Raw genomic sequence first — 26,777 nt, forward strand, 5'->3', positions numbered from 1 at the left:
TATGTAATTATTCTGATGGAAGCTTGCATTCTCTGGGACCTAGGCCTGAGAAATGCATGGTCAGTAGATTTCCCTGTAACATGGGGCTGGGGAGCAAGTGCCAAACAGGGAATGTTCTGGAAAACTCCTTAGGCACAAGCTGAAGATATGTCTGAGGTTTTGGATACAGAACTTTTGTAGGATACGTTTTGGTGGTCCAAGAGGGCTTGAGTCTACTTTGTAAATACGGGATTTTGTTTTTAATTAGATTGATTCACAGAGAACCAAACCTTAGGAATCACATCATTCATTCATTTGTAAATTTAATAAATTTGTAGGTTGAAGCATTTACCAAGTGCTGGCAATAGAAAGAAGTCCCGGGTGTGCTTTTTAAGTTTAGTCGGGACTACACAGATGAGTCAGTAACTGTAGTGGAGTGATGCCATCTCAACTGCCAGGAATCCCCCGGCTCTCCTCTCTTCCTGTGCCTCCTCAGATAGTTAGCTATCCTTTCTTTCTTTTATCTTCCTTCCTTCCTTCCTTCCTTCCTTCCTTCCTTCCTTCCTTCCTTCCTTCCTTCCTCCCTTGCTCCCTCCCTCCCTCCCTTCTTTCCTTCCTTTCTTTCCAGATTCTGGACCCATTCCAGACTTACTAAAGGAAATTCTCTGAAGGTGAGGCAGTTTTTTGAAGACAGCAGCTCTCTCTGTCGCCCATGCTGGAGTGCAGTGGCCCGATCATAGCTCACTGCAGCCTCGACTTCTTGGGCTCAAGCGATCCTCCCCCTTCAGCCTCAATGAGTAGCTGGGACTACAGATGTGCACCACCACGCCCGGCAAACCAAAAAAATAATTATTTTTGGTAGAAACAGGGGTCTTGCTATGTTGCCCAGGCTGTTCTCAAACTCCTGGCCTCAAGTGATCCTCCTGCGTCAGTCTTTTAATGTGTTTGGATTACAGGCATGAGCCACTGAGCCCGGCCTAGCTACCCTGTCTGAGTTGCGCCCACGACACAAAGGTGTCAGGTACATGAGATGTCTGTGCATTTCAGGCCTGGACCCCACATTAAGTGCTCCGTAAACATCAGTCTCTATTATCAACAGCACCGTGTTTTGGCTGGAAGAACCTTCTCTAAAACCAGGAAATCAGGAATCTGCAGTTTTAAGTTTTCCAGGTTGTATTTTAACACTGTGTTCATACGCAAAACAAAGGTTGTGAATCAGCACGAATGCTGGTAAGCTCTGGAAGGTTTGTGATCATGGACTTGCACGAGGCCCCAAGGCAAGAGAGTAAGCCCAGGACAACAGCATGGGCGCCGCTTTTCAGTCAGGCGCCGCCTGGACTACATTTCCCATATCCAATTGCCGGGCTCCTGCAGGATTGGCCAGAACAACGCGGAAGTAATTACGGGTCGCCCAGCAACGGGCGGAGTCCTGGCCCGAAACTGGATGCGCACGCCCCCTTCCCTGCGGCGGGGAGGCTGACAAGGCTCCGCTCCATCACCAGCGCCTCGGAGCGCTCTCCGGCTTTGCTGCCTAGCCCGGCGGCAGCGCGATCTCTTAGGCGTTTTCACCGCCTTCCTCTCCAGGCCTTGCCCCTTTGACGCCGGCAGTCGCGATATTGCGGAGACTGGATTTCAGCTTCGTGGTCGGCGGAGCGGCCCCTAGAGGGCGCAGTGCGCAGGCGTGAGCGGTCGGGTGCCGACGCGCGCGGGTCTCGTTTGGAGTGGGAGTGAGTTCCTGAGCGAGGGGACCCGGCAGCGGGCGATAGGGGGGCCAGGTGCCTCCACAGTCAGCCATGGCAGCGCTACGCTACGCGGGCCTGGACGACACGGACAGTGAGGACGAGCTGCCTCCAGGCTGGGAGGAGAGAACCACCAAGGACGGCTGGGTTTACTACGCCAAGTAAGGGGGCCGCAGTGGGGCCGCGGACGCACCTGGGACCCTGCACTGTCCTCGGACGCCACCTGCGCGGGGAGGGCGCGCACTCCAGCGCAGCGAGTGCGGTGCAAAGTGGAAGTGACTGTTAAGGAGCTTCAGGGAAAAGGGTGCAGGGTTCCCAGGAGGGGCCTGTCCCCGTGGTGGGCCCTGGGTCCAGCAGGGGTCACCTGGCGGCTTCCCGGCGCGCCCTCTGCTGTTCAGGATGCAGCACTGCGCGGCGCGGCGAGGGCAAAGCGGCCTCATCCCCGCCAAAAAATAAAGACGTTTTAAAAAGTGCACATGCTCAGCTACCTCCTGCAGGCTCTGGGTTGCAGGGATAGGAGTTTTGTTTTGTTTTATTGTTTTGTTTTGTTTTGTTTTCTCTAGACCGATATTGCTTAGTCACCCAGGCTGGAGTGCAGTGGTGCCATCATAGCCCACTGCAGCCTCTACCTAGCGGGTTCAGGCAATCCTCTCATCTCAGCCTCCTGAGTGGCTGGGACTACAGACGTGCACTACCATGCCCGACTAATTTTTTAAGTATTTGTAGAGACTAGGGTCGCACCATGTTGCCCAGGCTGGTCTCGAACTGCTGGGCTCAAGCAATCCACCTGCCTCAGCCTCCAGAATTGTTGAGATTACAGGCGTGAGCCACTGCACCTAGCCAGGAGTATTTTTTTAGCAGAAGTTCTAGATAGCTTCACTATCATTTCCTGGGAAAGTTTTGGAAACCCCAGCAGAGCCTTCATGTTTAACTGTGTGACCTTGGGCCATTGAAATAACGTTTAATCTCAGTTTTCTCACCTGTAAAATGGGTTGATATGAGGGTCAGTTCAGGCACTGTGCGTAAAGCACGTAGCACCGTGTCTAGTAGGTACTGTCTGTTCCTTAACTGTCTTTCGTGATTGCTCTTCAGGTAGGACAGTGCGTCTTCTATCAGCACCTTAGAATCATCTAGGGAATGTCCTAAATACACGTTTTGGGTTTTCATAGAGAACCTACTGCAGCCGACTCTCAACTTTGGGAGTCTGTTTTTTTTAAGCTTTCCAGGTGAGGTGGAATATCACCTGGTTTTGAGAAACATGGATGTAAATCTGATATTCAGCACCTGCGAAATTTTTTTGTAAGTGGCTTTTTCTGGGCCCCACTTCCAGAGGGTTTTTTATTTTTAGACGGAGTCTTGCTGTGTCGCCCAGGCTGGAGTGCAGTGGCGCGATCTCGGCTCCCTGCAAGCTCCGCCTCTCGGGTTCATGCCATTTTCCTTCCTCAGCCTCACTAGTAGCTGGGACTACAGGAGCCCGCCACCACGCCCGGCTGTTTTTGTGTTTTTAGTAGAGACGGGGTTTCACCGTGTTAGCCAGGATGGTCTCGATCTCCTGACCTCGTGATCCGCCCGCCTAGGCCTCTCAGAGTGCTGGGATTACAGGCGTGAGCCACTGCGGCCGGCCTTTTTTTTTTCTTTTTTTTGAGACGGAGTCTCGTTCTGTCGCCCAGGCTGGAGTGCAGTGGCGCGATCTCGGCTCACTTTAAGCTCCGCCTCCCGGGTTCACGCCATTCTCCTGTCTCAGCCTCCTGAGTAGCTGGGACTACAGGAGCCCGCCACCACGCCCGGCTAAGGTTTTGTATTTTTAGTAGAGACGGGGTTTCACTGTGTTATCCAGGATGGTCTCGATCTTCTGACGTCGTGATCCGCCCGCCTGTGGCTCTCAAAGTGCTGGGATTACAGGCATGAGCCACCGCGCCCGGCCTTTTTTTTTTTTTTTTTTTTTTTTCTTTTTTTTTTTTAATTAATACAGAGTCTTGCTCCGTCGCCCAGACTGGAGTGCAGTGGTGCGATCTCGGCTCACTGCAACCTCTGCGTGCCGAGTTCAAGCGATTCTCGTGTCTCAGCCTCCCGAATAGCTGGGATTACAGGCGCCGGCCACCACGCCTGGCTAATTTCGCCCTGTGGGCCCGACTGGTCTCCAACTCCTGGCCTCAAGTGATCCGCCCACCTCGGCCTCCCAAAGTGTTGAGATTACAGACAGGAGCCAGTGCGCCAGCCCAGAATTTCTGATTTAATTGGTTTAGCCCCTCTCCTCTCCCTTGGTAGGTCTGAAAAAAAATCTTCCCTCCCAGGTGATTCTAATCTATGAAAGGATGTGAACCATTGCTGCCTTTGGTGGCAAGGTAGAGGAAAAACAACCAACTTCTGATGAGTTCATTGAAGACACACAGAGGTATTATGTGCCAGGCCTTTGGCTGGCACTGGTTATACCGAGGCAAGTAAGAGCCAGTTGTCATCCTTAGGACCCAATCTTATTAGGGCGCAGTGACATGTGTAGGAGCGTCCCCACGCAGTGTGTATACCAGGAAGCAGTGTGTCTGGCATGAGGTGTGTGTAGGTAGTGGGGGGGATCGTGAGGGAATATAGCGGCACACTCACAGTAACCTTGACTTCCTGGGCTCAAGCGATCCTCCTGCCTCAGCCTGTTGAGTACCCGGGACCACAGGTGTGTGCCTCCACTCCCAGCTAATTATTACATGTTTTGTAGAAATGGGGTCTCACCATGTTGCCCAGGCTGGTTTGAACTCCTGAACTCAAGCCACCCTCCCTCCGGAAGCACTGGAATCACAGGCCTGAGGCACTGTGCCAAGCCCAGAGCGGTGTTTTTAGCACAAGTAGAGGTGGGTGGGGCAGGAGGGCAGTCTAGGTAGAGGGAACAGTGAAAGGAGAGACCCCCTGCGTGGCCTGTCCAGGGGCCTGTAATCTTTGTGAGGGTCCAGGAATGTGAACGTTAAGGCAGGGAAGGGAGGACCCAGTTCAAGGAGTTCTGTGCCTTGCTGAGAAGCTTGGGCTGTGTTGGCAGAGCCAGAGACTGGCATTCATTCAGCTTGTGACTTCCGGAAGAATTTCTGGCTCTGAAGAATTAAAGGGACATTTCCAGCAGCAGAGCTCCAGTAGCCTTTGCAGGGGTCGAGGCAAGCTCCTGAGCCGGCACTTGCTGTTCCTCTCACCTGTACATTGGAGAAAGGCTCCTTCTCCTTCAGAGCTGAGCTTTCATGTCACTGCCCAAGAGACCTTCCTAACTGTGGGTGTCCCCTTGACCTTGTCCTGGTCACCTTGTTTCTCTGCTTCTTCATGCTCAGCCTTGGCTGTGTACCCCTCCTTGTTGGCCCTGTCTCCCTTGCCCAGGTTGCAGACGTCATGAGGGCAGCGTGTTCATCTGAGTGTCCCCAGTGCTTGGCCCCAAGAGGCCGTAAGATGAGCCCCTGTGGGATGAGTAAATGAATCATCTCGGGAAGGTCAGCCACGGGCTTCTATGGGTGGGTGGGTAATGCACAGGGCCGCAAAGTACAAAGATGCACATGACCCGCTTCCGGCTTCCTAAGCCCACCTCTGCCTCTGGCTCTCTGGGGCGTCTCCTCCTTTGCCACTCAGCCCCAGAGGTGCTTCTGTTTCCCTGCAGGCTTGTCCTGGAGCCTGGCGTTAGGGCCCTGGGGCTCCCTTGCTCCTGCTCGCCCTGCGTGCCCCCTGTGCCTGCCTTCCTGCCGCCTGGACTTTCTCCCATCTGCTTTCTTCCTGAGTGGCCCATGGCCAGGGGCCTCGGGTGCATACATGGTTTCCAAAAGCCTTTCCTCCAGCCCTCCCTACTAGTGTCTTAAGTCTCAAGCTGGCCTCTCTGGCTCCACTTTTTTTTTTTTTAAATTTAATTTAGTTTAAAATTCCAAGATACCTGTGCAGGATGTGCCGGTTTGTTACATAAGTAAACCTGTGCCATGGTACCTTGCTGCACCTGTCAACCCATCACCTAGGTATTCAGCCCCGCGTGCATCAGCTATTTATTGTTTACACCAGCTGAGATGCCAGGGCTTGGCTGGCTCCCAGCTTGAGGGCTCACTGTCGGGACCTTGTGTCCATCCCCACTGGCCCTCAGTTCTCTGGGTGTCAGGGTTGAAAGGCTGAAGTTCTTTGGGTGTTAGCTTAGGATGCCTCTGATACATCGTAACCCCACATTCCCTTGATCTCTCCTGATCTGTGAGCATCCTGGCCCTTCCTTTCTTTTCAGTTTTAATTTTTGCGCTGGCTCCAACCCCTTGTCATTCCTGACTCTGGAAGTGACACTTGTTTTTATCTTGGGGTTTGGGAAATTTGCGGATGTGCTTTCTAGGAGGCTGCTCTTTGAGTCATTTCTTTTCCATATTGTTTCTCCTACTGTAGCAGGGCCACGGCCAGGGATAGAGGCTGTAGCTTCCACTGAGGCTTCAGGGTCTGGTGGAATCCAGTCTTATGTGGGTGCTGTCGGCCTCTCCTGCTTTCCCACCTGCCCCATGGTTCACTTGTATGCCTCAAAGGCACACATGTCCTAGCACTCCAAAGCCCATGAGGGTGGGCTCCCAGGGATGAGGTCGGGGGAGACTGGGAACCCGAGAGAGCGGGTGGGCCTTTCTTCTACCCCTCTCCCTTCACAGTCTCAGAGCAGCCCCTTCGTGGGAGATGGGGAGTGAGGGACAAGGTCTTAGTGTCAGAGCCGTCCTTGTTTGCCCTTCCTTGTCCCGTTACGAAGCTCAGGCCTTTTGGCAGTCAGAGGCCTCAGTGGCTCCTGCGTCCACAGGTCTGGCTGTCCCCACCGTCAACTCTAGACCTCCCTTCTAACTTACACTGTGCTCAAAACAGACACACACACACACACGCACACACACACCCACGCACACCCACACACCATAGGCTGGGCATGGTGGGAGGCCAAGGTGGGAAGATTGCTTCAGCCCAGGAGCTCGAGGCTGCAGTGGGCTATGATTGCATCACTGTACTCTAGCCTGGGCCACAGAATGAGACCCTGTCTAAAAAAAAAATAACAGAAAACACCCCATACGTGGAAGTGTGGTATTCACGTAATATGATGTTCACTTAATTTTGAATCCTTTAAGTTTAGATTACTATTAATTATCTTTTTAAACGACAAGCTTATTGAAAGAATCAAAAATCAAAGACGGCTTCTATTTAAAGGAGAATAGGAGAACGCTTAGGGGACATGTGTTCTAACTTTGTCTTCATTAAAAACTCATTTAAGGTTATAATTAAAAATTTTAATTAATTTTTATATTTATTAAAAAAGTCTTCTATTGAAAGGTACAGTTCTTAGTTCTTCCTGTGTTAACTCACTTGGTCCTCTATAGCCCCAAGAAGTAGGTGCTGTTATTGTCCCCCTCTAAACTGATGAGGAAACTGAGGCATGGGATTAAATGACTTCTTCAAGGGCAGAATGGCTGGCAAATGGGAGACCCAGAAAACGTGGGCAGTCGGGCTCCAGAATCTTCACGACCAAATTACTCTCTCCGCTTCAGCTGGTTCTGGGTTCTTCCCCAGGGATGGTTGTGTTCTGCAGGGGACGGTTGGCAACGTCTGGAGATGCTTTCTGTTGCTACAGCTGTGGGACTGGGGTATTTGCATCTGATGGGCAGAGGCCAGTGGTGTCCAAGATAGCCCCACAACAAAGAATGATGCAGGCCGGGTGCAGTGGCTCATGCCTGTAATCCCAGCACTTTGGGAGGCCGAGGCAGGTGGATCAGTTGAAGTCAGGAGTTCGAGACCTGCCTGGCCAACGTGGTGAAACCCCATCTCTACTAAAAATACAAAAATTATCTGGGCATGGTGGCAGGTGCCTGTAATCCTGGCTACTCAGGCTGAGGCAGGAGAATTGCTTGAACCAGGGAGGCACAGGTTGCAGTGAGCTGAGATTGCAATACTATACTTCAGCCTGGGTGATGGAGTGAGACTCTTGTCTCAAAAAAAAAAAAAAAAAAAAAGAATGATCCAGCCCCAAGTGCCACCAGCAGTGAGGATAAGAAACCCTGGTTCAGGCATGTTCTGTGAAAGTCAAGAACATAGGTTGACAGAGTTTTTTTGTTTTTTAAATGTCTTTCTGAATAAATACAAGCTGTCCTGAGTGAGTTTTGTAGCTCCTTTGGAAAGTATTCATTCTATATGTTGACATTTGTGCACGTGCTGTGGGCCAGGCATGAGGCTACATGTTGGAGGGCCCAGCTTCACCTACTAAGGGCCGGGAGGCTCTTTCTGTGCCAGCCTACCTGCCATCAAGGCTCAGCTTCCACTCTTAAGGGTAATTTTGTGGATTTTTTTTTTTTTTTTTAGGTTGAGTCTTGCTTTTTCGCCCAGGCTGGACTGCAGTGGCGTGATTTTGGCTCACTGCAATCTCCACCGCCCACGTTCAGGAAATTCTCATGCCTCAGCCACTCAAGTAGCTGCGATTACAGGCATGTGCCACCATGTCTGTCTAATTTTTGTATTTTTAGTAGAGATGGGGTTTTGCCATGTTGCCTAGGCTGATCTCGATCTCCTGGGCGCTAGCGATCCTCCCGCCTCGGCCTCTCAAAGTGCTGGGATTACAGGCGTGAGCCACTGCACCCGGCCGCTTCGTGGATTCTTGAGGGCAGAGTTTTTTGGATTCAGGCTTCAAGCGCATTTGATGTGTGCCTATGAGATGAAGACTACTTTTAATGGCAGGCAAGGAAAATGCAACTCCATCTCTTAACTTTCTTGGAGAAGCATGAGACACAGCTCCACAAGGGGCAGGAAGATTTCATGTTATTGCCAATGCTTGGTTTATCTGATTGCTGTTGCCGTTCATCTTGAAGGAGAAGTAGGAGTTGGTATACCAATATTCCCACTGTGCCAGCAGAGAGTGGGTTATCCTTACCAGAGAGCCAGAGAGTCAGAGCTGCATTTTTTTTTTGAGATGGAGTTTCGCAATTGTTACCCAGGCTGGAGTGTGCAATCTCTGCTCACTGCAGCCTCTGCCTCCTGGGTTCAAGCAATTCTCATGCCTCAGCCTCCCGAATAGCTGGGATTACAGGCATGTACCACTACGCCCGGCTGATTTTTATTTTTAGTAGAGACAGGGTTTCTCCATGTTGGTCAGGCTGGTCGCGAACTCCTGACCTCAAGTGATCCGCCTGCCTTGCCCTCCCGAAGTGCTGGGATTACAGGCGTGATCCACCACCGTGACCTGCCATAGAGCTGCTTTTTTCGCAAGTGATATTGGATGGTGGTTGATGTACGAAGTAGGAGTTTGTCTTTACTACTGATACTGTAGCTGGTACAAGGATTTAATCGTTCTCCAAGCACTGGCACAGGTGTCATGTGTCTCGCCTTTTCAGCAGCTCTGTGAGGTGGCAGTAGCGCTGAGGAGACTGGCTGGACTCAGCTAGCATGGGCTGCTCAGGTCTTCAGCGTGCTGAGTGAGGCCTTCCTGCACCATGACAGAGACCCAGCTGCCAAGACTTTGTCAAACAGACCAGAAGCCAGCAGTTCATGAAAAGACCTTGCTTACAAGGTCTTTTGTCACCAAGGTCTTTAGAAAATTCATGCTCTCTGTATTTATTTTCTGTAAAATAATGGATAGGGAAAGAATGTTCACATCTTATCTAGATGTTGCTGATTAAATAATATAACTTTCTGAGTTGGCATTAGTAGGTGAACTTTTAGGAAACCCAGCCTACCTTTCGAATGCCTCTTGTAGCACCTGGCTGTTTCCCTGTTGAAATAATTGTATGTTTTCCTGGATACCTTATTACCTGGTGACACGTGTTTCTAGTTATTGGCCTACTATTTTAATTATAACTTTGGGTGGTGGTCTGAAATGAAATGTTAAGTTTGACGCAAAAATTGGACTAGTTTGTGTAACTGATTTGTTCAAAATAATAGCTTACATTTCCCAGAGCTTTTTGTATGCCAGGTGCTATGCGAAACCCTAGATGTACAATATTCTTATAGCAGCCCCTGAGATCAGTGCTAGGACTATTTCCATTTTGCAGATGAGGGGATGGAGATTAAGGAGTGGGGTCACTTGACCAAAGGTGCACAGCGCATGGCTAGGTGCCCTATGGGGAGATCTTACTGCATCTCTTCACTACCTCTTGGGACCAGTTAGGGACCAGTGCTTAACGAAACACTTTGAAGTTACATCTGTGGAAAGAATATACATTTTAGCTGGGCAAGATGGCACGGGCTTCTAGTCCCAGCCACTCAAGAGGCTGAAATAGTAGGGTCACTTGAGTCCACGAGTTCCAGTCCAGCCTGGGCAACATAGTGAGACCCTGATTCTTTAAAAAGAAATACAAATAAATAAGTAAACATTTTAAGAGATTTTATAAATTAGATATTACGAATTTTGTCCCTACATCCTGGAGTAAAACTAAAACAAATACAGAGCAAAATGCCTCTGGATTTATTTATTTGTTTTTAATTTTTTTTGAGATGGAATCTTGCTCTGTCGCCAGGCTGGAGTGCAGCGGCATGATTCCCGCTCACTGCAACCTCTGCCTCCCTGGTTCAAGTGATTCTCCTGCCTCAGCCTCCCAAGTAGCTGGGACTACAGGCACGTGCCACTGTGCCCAGCTAATGTTTGTATTTTTTTTAGAGACGGGGTTTCACCATGTTGGCCAGGATGGTCTCCATCTCCTGACCTTGTGATCTGCTCCCCTAGGGCTCCCAAAGTGCTGGGATTACAGGTGTGAGCCACCGCGCCCAACTGCCTCTAGATATTTTGAGTGATTCAGCAAACCTCCTAAAGTTGACCCCGTAGCTGGGGTCACAGTCCTCTTTCTCCTTCTTCCCCCACTTCCTCCTTATAGCTGGCTATCTGGGAGAGAAAAAATTTAATACAACTGATTACTTTTTAGAAGAGTTAATTTTTACTTATTACTGTGGATTTTTCTTTCTTTTTTTTTTTTAACAGTCACACCGAGGAGAAGACTCAGTGGGAACATCCAAAAACTGGAAAAAGAAAACGAGTGGCAGGAGGTTTGTATGTTGTTGTCAAAGGATCTTGGATTGAAGCATTAAGTAGATGAGGAAATGTCACTGGCAGAGAGGTGACAGGTTATTGTGTGTTTTAGGGAGGGCTCTCTGGTAGAGAATGAGACTCCTACTCTGAGGAGCTTATGGGATTTGGCAGAAGAAGATGATGAGATCGTAGGGTCAAGTGAGGATGATTTCTTACTGGTCTTAAAGTACCAAAATGGCTGGACGTGGTGGCTTATGCCTGTAATCCCAGCACTTTGGGAGGCCGAGGCGGGTGGATAACCTGAGGTCAGGAGTTGGAGACCAGCCTGGCCAACATGGTGAAACTGCATCTCTTCTAAAAATACAAAAATGAGCTGGGCATGGTTGCGTGCGCCTGTAATTTCAGCTGTTTCGGAGGGTGAGGCACGAGAAGCGCTCAAATCCAGGAGGTGGAGGTTGCTGTGAGCCAAGATCACACTACTGCACTCCAGCCTCGGTGACAGGGCGAGATGCTGTCTGAAAAATAGCAACAACAACAAAAAACACAATCAGAATAATTGAGGCCTTTGATTCAGAGTTTATGATGTTTTCCTATCATTGCAGTGTTTATAAAATTGTTCTTGGGTATACTGTGGAATTAAATATATAAGTATTTAGAAATTTTATAAAGATTGCCATGACTTCTAGGTGATTCTGAGCTAGTGTATGATCCACGGAATAGAAGTATAAGAAAGGGCCAGGCATGGTGGCTTGTGATTGTGATCCCAGCACTTTGGTAGGCAGGGGTGGGAGGATCACTTTTGCCTGAGAATTTGAGGTGAGCCTAGACAACATAGTGACACCCCATCTCAAAAAAAAAATATGAGAAGGTTCCTGCCCTTAAGAGGTTTAGGGTCTAGTTGAAGAGTCAACGTGTGCACATGAAAAAAAATGGCCGTGCCTTCTCATATCATATGAGGCATCACAAGTCAGCGTATGAATGACGTTGGGTGCCTGCCCTGCATATACATATGCTCTGTGAGCTCATTCAAGGGAGAATTCTCATGGATTAGTGCAACCAGTATGGTTTATAGAGTGATCAGGAATAAAATAGGTTTCCTTCAAAGCAAGAGGCAAAAATGTGGAGCCCAGGTGGGATCAGGGGCCTTCTGCAGCTGCCACAATTGGAACATGTGAGGAAAGCCAGTTGATGTGACAGCTGCTGGGTGGGAGGGACAGGCCTGGGGGCGGGGCCGGGAGGGCTCCTTCCCTTCCTGACCCCTGGGTGGTCTTTCCTTCTCCCTGGCACCTGTAGACCTGTCTTTCCTGTGTTTCAGATTTGCCATACGGATGGGAACAAGAAACTGATGAGAATGGACAAGTGTTTTTTGTTGAGTAAGTGTCTACAAAGAAACCACTCTCAGCTGTTTTGCTTTTTAATAGGAATTTTTAATTATAAAGTAATACACAGTAACTGTAGAAAAATACAAAGTATAATAGTATGTATCTGTAATCTTAGCAGAAGTAACTACTTTTAACATCGCTGGATTTATTCTTCTATTTTCCATGCACATGCATCCTTAAAAAAAAAAAGTAGGGAGGCCAGGCACGGTGGCTCATGCCTGTAATCCCAGCACCTTGGGAGGCCGAAGCAGGTGGATCATGAGGTCAAGGGATCGAGACCATTCTGGCCAACATGGTGAAATTCCGTCTCTACTAAAAATACAAAAATTAGCTGGGTGTGGTGGCATGTGCCTGTGGTCCCAGCTACTCAGGAGGGTAAGGCGGGAGAATCACTTGAACCCAGGAGGCGGAGGTTGCAGTGAGCTGAGATCGCGCCACTGCACTCTAGCCTGGGCGACAGAACGAGACTCCTTCTCAAAAAAAAAAAAAAAAAAAAAAGAGGGAATGCACTGTGTGGACTGTTTAGTAACCTGCTTTTTCCATATTATGGTATATTTTTTATATATGGTATATATTTTATGGTATTTTTCTAGCATTTTCACTGTAGTTGATTGAATCGAGACTTTTTTTTTTAGCTGCTTGTCTTTGAGGCTCTCCAAAGCATTCAACCACATTTTCATAGATCCCAGTGACACTGTTTTTCACCTGCCATGTTATCAGTTCGTGTAATAATAGCTTGCTAAATAATGTAGTTACAGTAACAAGTTCAATGACATATGTGTTTTTTGAGTAAACCTGGTGAACTTTCGGTGCAAAACCACTCTTGAGAGCAAATAGGCCAAAGCTTGCTTCAGAGTAGTCTCTCAGGCCACCATAGGCAGCCCCAGGATGACAGGGCTGTCTAGCAGTTGGATAGGTGGGAGGGCCTGTTATTTGTTAAAACGCTTTTTCCCTAACTTGTGAACGTTTTTTTCCCCTCGGCTAATTAAGGATATCAATGCATTGGTTATGTGTTGGAAATGTTTTTTTTTTTCCCTAAGTTTTCTTATTTTTTTTTTTCTTTTTTTCTAAACTGAGTCTTGCTGTTATCCAGGGCTGAGGTGCAGTCACACAGTCATAGCTCGCTGCAGCCTCAACCTCCTAGACTCAAGTGATCCTCCTGCCTCAGCCTCCTGAGGAGCTGGGACTACAGGCTCATGCCACTGTGCCCAGCTAATTTTTAAAGACTTTTTTTGTAGAGACTGAGGCTCAGTATGTTGCCCAGACTGGTCTTGAACTTCTGGCCTTCAGCCATCCTCCTGCCTTGACTTCCCAAAGCATTGGAATTACAGGCATGAGCCACCACACGTGACTGAATTTCTTAATTTTTTTATGTAGTCAAATCAGTTTTCTCCTGTGCAGTCTTTACCTTTGCATTCACACTTGGAAAATTACTCCCTGAAATGGGTATTAATCAACCAAGAGCAGCAGTTCTCAGGTATGGTTCCTGGACCAGCAGCTTTAATATCACCTGGGAATTCAATAAAAATGTACATTCCCAGGCACCCACCCCAGACCTACTGAATCAGCACTGGAGCGGAGCTGGTAATCTGCGCTCTAATAAGTCCTTCAGGGGATCCTGATGCTCCGTAGCCTGAGAGCCACCTGTCTAGAGCAGGGGCTGTCTACTTTGTCTGTAAAGGGCTAGAGAATATGTTTTAGGATTTGCAGGCCATATGGTTTCTGTTGCAGTGATTCAACTCTGCCTTTGTAGTGCTAAAGCCGCTATACACAATATACAAGTGATGGACATTGTTGTGTTCCAATAAAACTTTATTTACAAAAACAGGCAGTGGGCCAGATTTGGCCAGCTCCTGGTCTAATGTAGAGTAGTAAGCAAGGGCTTTGTGGGGAGCCTGGAAATTGGCTCCCCTGGCTAGTTATCACTTTTCTGAGCCTGTTGCAGTGGTGTGCTGGTAAATGTTTAGCACCAGGTCTTCAGGGGAAAAAAAGTTACTGTTTGTTTCCACGGTATGAATACTTTGGCCATAGCGGATTTCATGCTGCCAAGGTGAAATGAGGAATTGGGAAGACATAGTCACGTTTGGCTCCTGTAAGCCAGTTTGAGCCAGTCTAGCATAGCACTGCTCTTTTGTGTGTGTATAATATTGGGGTCACCAATTAAGGATGTTATAAATAGAATGAGGATGGTAATAATTAGAATAAAGGTTGGATTATTACTTTTGAGTCTTAGTACTTAGAGGGAGATGAGTATACATTTTAAACTACGTAATTTTACACACACATAGTTTTAAAATATGAAATCTCATTTATATTTGGAGGCTTCTTAATAGTTTTTAAGATATTCTGAGGTCTTTATCTCATATCCCAAGAATACACTTAAGATATAAAAAGTAAATTCTATTACAAGGAGTACCCTTTTCATCCATATGTGCCTTTTTTTTTTTTTTTTTTTTTTAATGGTTAGCCAGGGTCTTGGTCTGTCACCCAGGCTCTGGTGCAGTGGCACAATCATGGCTCACTGCAGCTTTGATCTCTTAGGCTCATGTGATCATCCTCCCACCTCAGCCTCCCGAGTAGCTGGGACTACAGGCATGTGCTATCACACTGGATATTTTGTTTAGTGTTTGTAGAGACGAGGTCTAACTACGTTGCCCAGGTTGGGCTTGAATTCCTGGGCTCAAGTGGTCCTCTTGCCTTGGCCTCCCAAATTGCCGAGATTACAGGCATGAGCCACTGTGCCCAGCCTCCAGTATATTTTAATACCATTTCTGCAAGATTTAAATCAATTCCCAATCAAAATGAGTGCACGTAGGAGGTACGAGTGCAGAGTCTTAAAATGAAAATCATTAGAATTTTATTAGTCGGCAAGTTTCTTATTTACAACTAAGACTTTATCATTTTGAGTTTTCTACTTCTCTATGTCTTTAGGCCCTTGCACAGGGCCAAGAAATTTAATTGAAATCCACTGAAAGAATGGCAGATAGATCTTGTAGCTACATTTACATGAATTAGGTAAAAACCCAAAGCCTTCTCAAGGAGCCTTTTTTGAGATCTAAGGATACACGGCAATAGTTATCGTATGTTACAGCGTATGTTATAGGCAGTTCTGCAGGAAAGGATTCAATGGGTGTCTTTTTTGGCACAAATGTGTTCCTTCTGGACGCCAGAAGATAGATTCAGTGGGCCCCAGTTCTTTTCAGGTTTAGGGAATAAGCGTTTTGGTCTATGAAAAATGGGGTTTGCCTAAAGCATATGATTGTCTTATATTTATAAATGCCTGTGTTCATTTCTGTGGGTTCACTGCTTTCTCTTCTGGGCAGCCATATAAATAAAAGAACTACCTACTTGGACCCGAGACTGGCATTTACTGTGGACGATAATCCGACAAAGCCAACCACCCGGCAGAGATATGACGGCAGCACCACTGCCATGGAAATTCTCCAGGGCCGGGATTTCACTGGCAAAGTGGTTGTGGTCACTGGAGCTAATTCAGGAATAGGTAGGCTCTTCACTTATTTATTTATCTTTGGGACTGCTATAATGAAATCCACTTAGATCTAACTATAATGGAATTTTGTATAGTGGTTCTCTGATTTAAACATGACGTTGATCCTTTTCAGCTATTGTTTCATTAACATCACCACCTCTTTTTAAATCCTAATGTTGTCGTGGAAGCCTGTGTAGGGGCTGACCTTGAAGTCTCTGAAAGCTGAACACTCAGCAAAAGGCTGTGGCTATTTTGGTATTCAGGGATAAGAGACAACAGGCTCTGTCGAAGAGTTTTTGACCTGGTCTGCATGGTGTACGGGCATATTCCAATTACCTGAGTTATTCAAACCAAAATTGATTGGTAATAGAATACGGGGAACAACAAGGTATTATGTCTTTGGAACAAAGGAAACCACAGGTTTTGACTGGTCACTGAGGATATCATTTTCTTTTGGGCACAGGATCTTATTTCTCCAAAACTGGAGAATGAGTTCCTGTCTTCACCTCTAAATTAACCCTCTTAATTGCCAATGTTTACTCACAGGGACCATCATGGGTAGATGGCTGGAGAGGGTATCCTTGCTTCAATATGATGGGCCGTTAAGGAGACAGGAGCAAGGCTGGAGCAAACCATTAGTCTTCATAGGATATTATTCTGATTTTGCTTTGATCTATTTACATAAGTATCTGAATCAGTGAGAGCCACCTGCTTTGAGTTTAGATATGCATCTTCAGATTTACTGACATACAAAACGTTGCATCTGGCTGTCTTCTGTCAAGTTGTCTCTGTCCTTTTGGTCCCCCCCAGCCCCCACACGGCCCCCTTGATAGCCTCCTCTACTCATTTGTTTCCCTTTCTTCATTTTGTTTTTTATTTTTATTTTTTGTGGGTATATAAAGGGTCTATATTTATGGGGTTCATGAGATGTTTTGATACAGGGATGCAATGTGAAATAATCACATCATGGAGAATGGGGTATCCATCCCCTCAAGAATTTATCCTTTGAGTGATAAACAATTCAGTTATACCCTTTTAGATATTTTTAAATGTACAATTAAGTTATTATTAACTATAGTCAACTTGTTGTGCTATCAAATAGTAGGTCTTATTCTTTCTATCTTTTTTGTACCCATTAACCATCTGCACTTCTTTGTCAATTTTGAACAGTTCCTTGAAGCTCCAGAAATATTTTCTAGCATGATTAGGGAGGCACAGGAGGTAAAAATACATTGTTCAAGGGTCAATTATGGTGTTGTACAAGGTCTGAAATCTAACAGGTTGCCATCCGAGTGGAGAATTTTTTACCGTACTTGCCTATGAAGGTAAAGAAGCAAATGGGAATTTTTTTTAAGAAGTGAAAGGGTTTCATTTCAAATCAACTCTCATACCTCATCCTGGGCTCCAAATATGTTCAATCCACTTGTCTGAACTTCTGCTTGGAGTAAATTTTATATAATTGTCATTGAAGTCAAAACTGATGGCGTAATATTTAAAACAATGGCTGGATCCCCAATCCAAGAAGCAACACATTTTGTTGATCATATTAACTACTGTTACAGTGAATGCATGGACCCATACAATTGTGGAATAGTTAAGAAAAAAGGACTTAAGGACTTAAAAATGTCTTTTTAACAATTTAACAAGTTAACCAGAAACTTTAAAGATCTTATTCTCTTAATCTTCTAGCTAGACTGTTTTTCTCTAATGAGTAAGATATGTGACTACTGATTATTTTTTGTGTTAAGTGTTCCACCTGCTCCATGTGACATTAGATAGCAGACTCTTGAATAGAGCTAATGCTCTTTCAAGGATTTGTAACAGCAGACCTATGACATGTAATCCAGGACTGATAGAGTTGGTTCAGAATATTAAAAGGGTGATATCTAGTTAGATACGTAAGTCTTGATGGAGAGGAGGAGATTCGGAAGCATTGAGAATAGATTTGTGGTTGTTGAGAATGGCCCTCACATTTTGGAGTAAAGCCAAAAACTCTCTGTGCCTCTTCACAGCTCCCACTTCCCCCTAAGACTCTTCCTTCCTGATACCTATGATTCATTTTGTGGGCACTGCAGGAGGTGTCTGCGGTCCACTTGGAGGTTGTGGCAAAGTGTAACGCTCAGGATGGCACAGATGTCGCAGAAGGTCTTAGGGAGACCAGCCTTTCCTATTCAAGTGCCCACAGCTCTTTCCCCAGCTGTCACCTTCCGCAGGAATGGCCTTTAACACTGTCACCTCACCCCATTCCCCTCCACTCTTGGGAAGCATACGTCTAGGTGAGTGGCGAATATTTTTATTCTGAATTTTTGAAATAATATCGTACTGCAAGTTCCAGGCAATCAAAAACTCACAAATCACTTTCACTCTGCAGCAGTGGTATCAGGCCTGAAGAAAGGAAGAGGCTGCAGATAGGCACATGGCTTTGCTAATTTAGCTTTTATATCCTGCGTGGCTGCCTTAGAAAGTGTCCTTGCCCAAGTAGGCTGTGGCTTCTAGATAAAGTCCTTCTACTAAGCTATGAAACATGCCAATTTATAAATTGCTATCACTACTTTAGTTCTGCTCATTTAAAATGAAATAGCTGAATGCCGAGTGAGTGAATTGGGCATCTTTACTTCCAAGACTGCTGGTGCATTCAAGAGTCATCTTCTATCAAGTTTAATGGTGTTGGTGTTCCCTTTCCTTTGGCCACTCAAGGGAGCCTGTTTTCTTTGGATAAACTGTGAAATCTTTAACCTTGTGAATGTCCGTTTTCTCTAAGGCAGAGTGGGCTGAAACAAAACATAACAGGATTTATTTTGACAGTGGTGACTCCACAATAAAAACATAGATATCTAATTTGCCTTACAAAAGCCACTTTACAAATTTAGTATTTCCAGTGGTTCTTTCTTTCTTTCTTTTTTTTTTTTTAATGCCCCACATGACACTGCTTTGTTGGAATTGCCATTGGTGAGGATCTCACTGATATAGAAGTGGACATCCCTCCCTTGACAGACTTTAGGGTTGCACTAGAGCCATGTCCCTTAGAAGTGGCCTCTAAGCAAACTCTGTCTTGTTGTCATTTTCCTCTCTGCAGCTGTAAGTGATACGGAGCTGTATTTTGAGTTTTTGATACTGATATTACTAAGGCAACTGGAGGGATTCTTAATTCATCTAAAAAAATCAGTGATTCTGACAGATAAAAGGATTTGGAGGAAATGTCAGAATAAAGCATTGTGGGTTCATGAAGTCCTTGGTTTTATAATTAAGGTTTATAGGCAGGTATTACCGCTGCTGACTGGATTCAGCTGTCTAGATTGGGAGTACACAAACTACGATCTCTGGGCTAACTCTGACCCATTGCCTAATTTTGTAAGTAGAATTTTTTTTGGAACACAGCCATACCCATTTATTCCCATTCCTATAATGGTGAACTACTGTTTGTGTATATTCAGTTATTCAAAAATAATATGGCCGTTTGCATGTTACCAGAAGAGTCGCCCAATTATGGCAGAGATCATCTAGCTTGCAAAACCGTCAATATTTACTCTTTGGCCTTTCCCAGAGAAAAAGTGCCGACTCCTGTATTAGATACTCCAGTTCATTCAAAGTGGTATCACCCTAACATTCTCTAAATTAGCCACAGCTTAGATAAAATTTAGGCAAATGGAATGCCCCAGGCCACAGGAAGATTGTGGCAGCACATTGTATGTAACTGTTGGGGATGTTGCCTCAAACCCCCCCTTTTTTTTAGGCAGCTGCAAGGATTAGAATGTTGCCTCCTCAGAAACTAACACTCTTCTCTCCTTGACCTTTGTTTAACCAGCTTTCTGAACCTGAAGAACTTTGTAGATTGAAAGCTGTAGCTTGTGGACCTCTCTCTGTGGAGATCAGCATCTCAGTATCCAGGGGGAAGCCATCTCTTCACCCAAAGCTTCCGCTAGCAGATCAAGAGGCCCGGAACCCCGCAGTCCTGAATGCTAACCAGTAGAGACAAGGGAGGAATTCATTTCTGTTTGTGTTCAACATAGACTGAGCAGGAAGGGCCAGGTGTTTTACAGCTTTTTGGAGTTAGCAGCTTGATGGCTCTAAGCTGGTAAAAACAACGGAAATGCCTTCAGCACGGTGAACATTACATGCAAATATTGGGAAGTGTTAGGAAAGGGAATTTTTTTAGGCGAGGGAATTTCCCGTTGAGGAAGGTCCCTGCTTCATTTTTAGACACAGCCTGTCAGTCAGCTAATTTGGCTGTGCATATAAATGCTTTAGTATAAAATGCTGCCCCCTGCTACCTGCAGGCTGACATGTTGCTTATCAAAGGCAGGATCCTTCTAATGAGGGATTAGTTGGATGCCTAAATGTGGGACCACCTACTCTGTTCATTGTCTTAATTAGCTAGATGTTTGTTGGAGCGCATACAAATTATTTTCTGTAAGCAGACAGATTTATTATCATATTTAAGGAGCGACATCCAGGGTTTGTCAGACATCCATTAAATTTTTTTTTTTTAAATATTTGAGATGGGGTCTCACTATGTTGCCCAGGTGTTGGTCTTGAACTCCTGGGCTCAAGTGATCCTCCCACCTCAGCCTCCCAAAGTACTGAGATTACTGGTGTGAGCCGCCTTGCCCAGATGCTATTAACAAGTATGAACAAATTAGATATTTTCAGTCTACTCTTCTATGGTAATGATGATAAAACTTCTTAACTTTGAATCCTAAACCAGCAGTGGCTAAAACTTGGTTTTTAAAAGTTTTTTCAGAGTTTGGTCCAGATGAAGTTTCTTTCACCTTGCAAACCTTTAGAATGTTGGGCTGCATCATATGCTGTAACTTTAAAGCTAGAATAGCCTAGCTTGGTTTCAGTTTTTGAGCCAAAGGACCCATAAACAGAAACAAAACTTTTTTTCCTGCAAACAAATACAAGCTGGCCACGTTGGTAAATACCAGTGAAATATATTTTGGGACTGACACTTGAATTTTCTATTGGTATTTATGTCACAAAGTCACCTCTCCAAGATGTATTACAGGACCTATACATATGCATACTTACATATCAAAATGTATATATTTTGAGGTATAAAGTGTACGTGCTCAAGGTATCGGTCACTCCTCAGTTTGTTTTCCTTGAAACAAAATGAAGGTATAAAAATTTCATGCAGGGAATCCCAAAATGTAATTACAGTGTAATGTTGAAATTGATTGTCTTAGCTTAGCCTACTTTTTAAAACTTAGGGTCTTGTTTCTAAATCATGTGTTGAAATTACAGTGTGAACTGCAGTTGCCGTCCTCTTTGATCCTCCAGATCGTCACTACGATGAATTCATATCTGGTGCAAATTCTGCCAGTTCTACACGAATACAAGAAAATTACTTTTTCTTCATGTAGAGAAGGGTATTCGTTCCTAAGATTTTAAATCCACACTTCCCAATTATGGACTACATCAGCTTCCTTTACACCTTTGCTTCTTTGTTTTCTTTTCCATACCTAAATGTTACTACATTTTGCCTTTGAGCCTAAAGCATGCCATTGATGGTTTTTTTTTTCCAGTTATTCCAAAAGGTCCCGTAAATCTGAGGCCATAGCTAACTTACATTTAGTCATTTTCTTGGGTAAAACACTTACATGAAATCATTACACATGGGATCTTGAAATGCCTGATTAGTTTCCTTTCTGATTGTTGACAAGACTTAAACTAGTGGGATCTTGGCATTTATCTTTTTAAGAACCTGGTGCTCATTAAGGAAAATATTCTGAAATAATTGAAATAACCTTTTGGGCATTGGAACTCCATTTTAAATTAAAAACATTTGTGCCTACTATTATCTTATGCTAAATTATACCCAGGTATTGTAAGTGAAATTATTTTGAATTACTTTGTTCTAAGAAACTGGAGATTCTTGACAATATTAGACAAAGTCCTTAAATGCCATTATATAAAAATTGAGAATTAGTACCTTATGACGTAACCATTTTACATTGAAATATTATTGGACATTGAGTGTACATGGAAATCACATGATCAAAGTTTTTGAGAAGTAAATATCTAAAGGAAGAGACCAATTTAAAACATTTTAATGAGCGTCATCTCATAATTTGGTAATCTCATGTAAAATACTTATAATGGGGTGTGTGTATGTTATATATATTTTTAAAATAGATTTGTAATTATGTATACAGTAGTCCCCCCTTAACCATGGTGTTTCACTTTTTTTTTTTTTTTGAGACAGAGTCTTACTCTGTCGCCCAGGCTGGAGTACAGTGGCATGATCTCAGCTCCCTGCAACCTTTGCCTCCCAGGGCCTAGTGATTCTCATGTCAGCCTCCTGAGTAGCTGGAGTTACAGGTGCGCACCACCATGCCCAGCTAATTTTATGTTTTTAGTAGAGACAGGGTTTCGCCATGTTGTCCATACAGGTGTCGAACTCCTGACCTCAGGCAATCTGCCTGCCTCAGCCTCCCCAAATGCTGGGATTACACGTGTGAACCGCTGTGCCTGGCCGGTGTTTCACTTTTTGAGGTTTCAGTTACCTGAGGTCAACAGGCATCTGAAAATACTAATTTTGAGAGAGAGAGAGTGTGAGAGACCACATTTACATACCTTTTATACAGTACATTGTTATAGTTCTATTTTATTATTATTGTTGATCTCTTTTATTATTTATTATTATTGTTGATCTCTTACTGTGCCTAATTTATAAATTAAAATTTATCCTAGGTGTGTATGTATAGGTGAAAGCATAGAATAGATAGGGTTTGGTACTATCCAGTTTTCAGGCATCACTGTGGGTGTTGGAACGCATCTCCCGAGGATAAGGGGGGCTACTGTCGGTGTGAACCTGATTAGATCTCAACTGAAACTTTTTTGTCACATGAGGTCATCAGTTGAATTTCATGCTTGCATGTAGGTTTAGATTTTAATTATTATAGTGTCAGCATAACAAATGAGAGTCATACAAACTATTGTTTCATGACAAAGTGGTTCAAACTCATAATTAAAAAAATTAATAATAGATTTTTGTTCTACTTGAGGTTTTGTAGTGTTGTATAAAGCTTGAAAACTTGGAAATTGTTTTACTTAAAACCCAGTTAAAATAATTTGATCTTTTGCTTTTACATCATAGAGTGGCACAGTAAGAATTGTAATGGAAGGTGTTATTTTTACATATTTTTTTCTTTTTTTTTTTTTTGAGACGGTGCCTTGCTCTGTCACCCAGGCTCTAGTGCAGTGGCGTGATGTCAGCTCACTGCAACCTCAGCCTCCTGGGTTCAAATGATTCTCCTGCCTCAGCCTCCTGAATAGATGGGATTACAGGCGTAAGCCACCATGCCCAGCTAATCTTTGTATTTTTAGTAGAGACAGGGATTCACCATGTTGGCCAAGCTGGTCTTGAACTCCTGAACTCAAGTGGTCCGCCCACCTTGGCGTCCTAAAGTGCTGGGATTACAGATATTAGCCACCATGCCCGGGAGTGTTCTACATATTTTCTTTAATCTAAGAGCAGAGCCGTCTTTATATATTTTTATTTTTTTCCACTAGAGGGCTCTGTTGCCCTTTGATATAATTAAACAAAAGAGGCAGCATTGCAATATAGTTCTCTTCCTCTCAGTCCGTCTTGCTTTCATTTTGGTTAAATAATGTCTTTTACTTTTCTGACATATCTTTTAGGTCTTCTACTTCTCTGTGATGGAGTTCAAACTGAAGACTGTTACTAGTGTCATGTTTGTTTCTTTTTCTCTCTCTTTTGTTTTAGTTGTATAAAATGCCAGGGATGAAGGGATCTACTTTATAAAAAGGCCCATTGTGTTCAGGGAGCAGCCTGTTCTGCCAAATCACACAAGGGCATGTGTTTTCATGACATTATTGCTTTTGAGTGTGCTGGCCTAGCAGTAATATTTTTTTTTCCTAAGTGGAAATTGTAATATTTACGTATTAATACCTCTGTTTAAGGTTCATTTTGAACGCCTTGGTGACCCTAGGTTTTTTTCTTTGTTTTTTTTTTTTGAGATGAAGTCTTCCTCTGTCACCCAGGCTGGTGTGCAGTGGCATAATCTTGGCTCACTGCAACCTTCGCCTCCTGGGTTGAAGCAGTTCTTCTGCCTCAGCCTCTCGAGTAGCTGGGAGTCCAGGCACCCGCCAACACGTCTGGCTAATTTTTGTATTTTTAGTAGAGACAGGGTTTCACCATCTTGGCCAGGCTGGTCTTGAACTCCTGACCTCATGATCCAGCCATTTCGGCCTCCCAAACTGCTGCGATTCCAGGCGTGAGCTACTGCGCCCGGCAACTCTATGTTTTTTCCTAAGAATATGGTGTCCCTTGCCCCCTGCTTACCAGCCTTACCCCGTGTTACATAATTTATTGTAACTAAATTGTTTATTAATGATACATTCTTGCTGTAGAAGAAAACGTGTCCTTTTGGGCTCAGTACAGTATATGTTTCTTAAATAAGAGTGATCATATTAAACCAGCTACTTAATGTGAAGCAGATACCCAGTGTTCTCCATGTACAGTCTTAAGGAGGGTAATTTTTGTTTTGGCTCTGTAATTATGGTTTGAGGCAGCCCATTAATCGCATATTTCAGCTGTCAAATAGAAATTTGGCCCAGGAAGGAATACACTTTGGCTTTACAAAACTGCTTATTTTCAAATTTTTAAATGGGGACAAAAACGAATATGCTATATTATATACTTTTATTTATATATATATTTTTTTCTCATTAACTTTTTCTCTTTTGAAAATGCAAGAGCCTGAAAAACATTGTAAATATACTTGTAACATTGCAAAGCTATTTCACCAGAGTAAAGATGTTTTGGTTGTTCATATGCAAGTGTGTTCGTTGTTTATCTAATAAATTGTTAAAACGAGATGGCGATTCTGGGAATTATTATAGACTTCATAATAAATGAGATGCTGACAGTTGAAACCCCCTTGACCGTTGCCTATTTGCTATGACACAGACGTTCTTGGACTTTTGTAGCCTATATATGTGAGCAGATAGGAATCCTCAGCCTTCTCCAAAATAAGGTTTGGGTCACTAGGAGGCCTTGTTGGAAAGATCTCGTAAATTAAGGCACCAGTAGATGGATGAAAAAGCAGGTTCCAATAGCTCGCTGTTAGCTTCTTGCCTTAGTTTAGTTTCTTGCCTAAATTTGTGATCTCCATTTTGGCTTCATAAATAACAGTACATTTCTTCAAGTGCTGGTGTCGGTCTACACAAGCCTAACTGAATGGGGTACATAGGAAGGGTTGCATTGTGTGACATGGTTTAAATCTAATTGTTTTAAGTCTTTGAGTTATTTGTTCACCAGGCTGTGCTTGATGGTTTTACTTTTTGTGATTTTTGGAGCCTTCATGTTAGAAGCCATAGTCATATGGTGCTCTCTGAAAGCAAAACAAGGTTTCTTCACTAGACTCTAAGAGGAGATCTGAGATGGTGGGCATGAACGAGAGACAGAGAGACGTGGGGGCGGGGAGGAAACTCCTATTTCATTGTCTCTACTATTTCTACCTAGGTGGAGGATAACTAGCCAGATGAACAGAGCTAAGCCTTTTGTATAAAGTTTATTTCATATAAAGAGGAACAAAATCAGAATCAAATTTCTTCTGTAGTTGCACGGAAACTGAAGTTAAAGCTAATACAACGTTCTTCATTTTTACCCTTAGCTCTAAAATGTACTTAATTGTTACAGATTAGTATTTATTGATTATAATATTGTATTACATTGATGGCCATTTAAAATTTATGAAGATTCCATACTTGTCATATTTAATTCTCACCACTGTGCTTATAGCTGTCTTGTCATAATGTCGAAGGAAAGAGAAGGGAGGTGAGGTAACGTGCTTGAGATCATACAACTCTTGGGTGGCGGGTGCCCGCAGGATAGATGAGAGGGTGATTGACTCCGTGCCTGGGGCCCCTTCCACTGTACATGCCACCGTCCTGTTGGGAGGAATAACAGCACAGTCCTGAACAAGCTCTTTCTAAGCAGCTCATTCAGTTTGTTAATCTTGAGTTTGGAATCAACCAATTTATTTAAACCCGTGAAGGCTCGCTCTGTGCCCGGTCAAGTGCTGGGAGTGGCATCTGTGGGGAGGGCCAAGGCAGATGTCGTTTCCGGACTGCATTGGATCCTGGATTCTGAAGCTGAAGCTTAGGAGTGGGCATGGTGGTTCACGCCTGGAAACCCAGCCCTTTGGGAGGCCGAGGCAGGAGGATTGCTTGAGCTCGGGTTCGAGAGCAGCTTGGGCAACATAACAAGACCTTATCTCTACCAAAACACATTTGTTTTAAAAGCTGAAGCTTTCTTTACCAAAACTTCTTTGGTATTATGATTCTAAAACAAACATTGAGGAATAAATCTGGGGGAATGGGAAGTAACATTCATTAAGCGCCTGTATATGCCAGGTGTTAGGCTAGATTGGCTTGATAAGCATTCTCATTTAATATAAGTAATTATTTTAAAGGTTATTGTGATTAACATGTATTTCTTATGGAAAATTTAGAAAGCGAAGAAAAATAAGAATAAAAGATTTAAAAAAAACCCCAATTCTTACCAGTTAGAAGTATACTATTAATATTTAGCATATATGATTATAAGCATGTTTTCCCTTCTTTTGTGATTTTTCTATTTAACTCTAAATTGTGATTATCTTTCTGTGTTGTTAAATACTCTGCATCTTAAATGGCTGCATAGTATTCCATTATGTGGTTCCAGCTCTTCTCCCAGTGTGGTACGTTCGGGTGGATTCCAGCTTTTTAATAGCTATGGAATGGAGAAGCACATTTTGTAATTAAATGTTTGTACCCCTCCGTGACTCTCCTATAGTTTCATTTTGTGGAGGTGGAATTGCTGAATCAAGTGATTTGCTCGCCAACCTTAACATCTTGAGTTGTTTTGTCAAACTGCCCTGGAAGATTGTACCAGTTTGAATGCTCCTTTGCCCAGCGTCCTTGCCAAACGTGAGAATTAGAATTTTTAAAAAATATCACTTAAATTTGCCTATCTCTGATGATCAGCAAGATTGATAGGCTTTTCTTATGTCTGGCCATTTGTTTTTTCACGAATTGCCTTTTCATCTTATATGCATGACTATTGGATATGTATCGATTGCTAATTGATTGCTTGCCTCATGTGCTATAATTTAATTTTCAAAATGTCCCTTAGAAGTTAATTTATAAAGTGTCTATTACTTTAAGTACCTATTCAATCCTGTGATCAAGAGGAAATTCACAGAGAAAGA

At 44.1% G+C, this 26,777-nt stretch overlaps 1 protein-coding gene across 12 annotated transcripts in view; it reads left to right on the forward strand.

The window, feature by feature from the left end:
* Nucleotides 1–1,411: 1,411 nt before the first annotated feature.
* Nucleotides 1,412–26,777, forward strand: part of WWOX (WW domain containing oxidoreductase) — a 1,124,776-nt gene continuing 1,099,410 nt past the window's right edge. For 4 of the 12 annotated variants that reach the window (XM_055299643.2, XM_063612451.1, XM_055299644.2 and 1 more), the window contains exons 1-4: nt 1,448–1,879; nt 10,636–10,700; nt 11,999–12,056; nt 15,389–15,567. In XM_055299643.2, coding sequence (XP_055155618.1) covers nt 1,773–1,879; nt 10,636–10,700; nt 11,999–12,056; nt 15,389–15,567 — 409 coding nt within the window. In that variant the 5' untranslated portion in view covers nt 1,448–1,772. Of the gene's footprint in view, nt 1,880–10,635; nt 10,701–11,998; nt 12,057–15,388; nt 15,568–26,777 lie in introns of all 12 variants that reach the window. The other 8 variants (XM_055299647.2, XM_063612454.1, XM_055299648.2 and 5 more) reach the window with 5 other exon arrangements.

This window comes from Symphalangus syndactylus, chromosome 11 (genome assembly GCF_028878055.3).
Source record: "Symphalangus syndactylus isolate Jambi chromosome 11, NHGRI_mSymSyn1-v2.1_pri, whole genome shotgun sequence".
In the NCBI taxonomy this organism is placed as follows: domain Eukaryota; kingdom Metazoa; phylum Chordata; class Mammalia; order Primates; family Hylobatidae; genus Symphalangus; species Symphalangus syndactylus.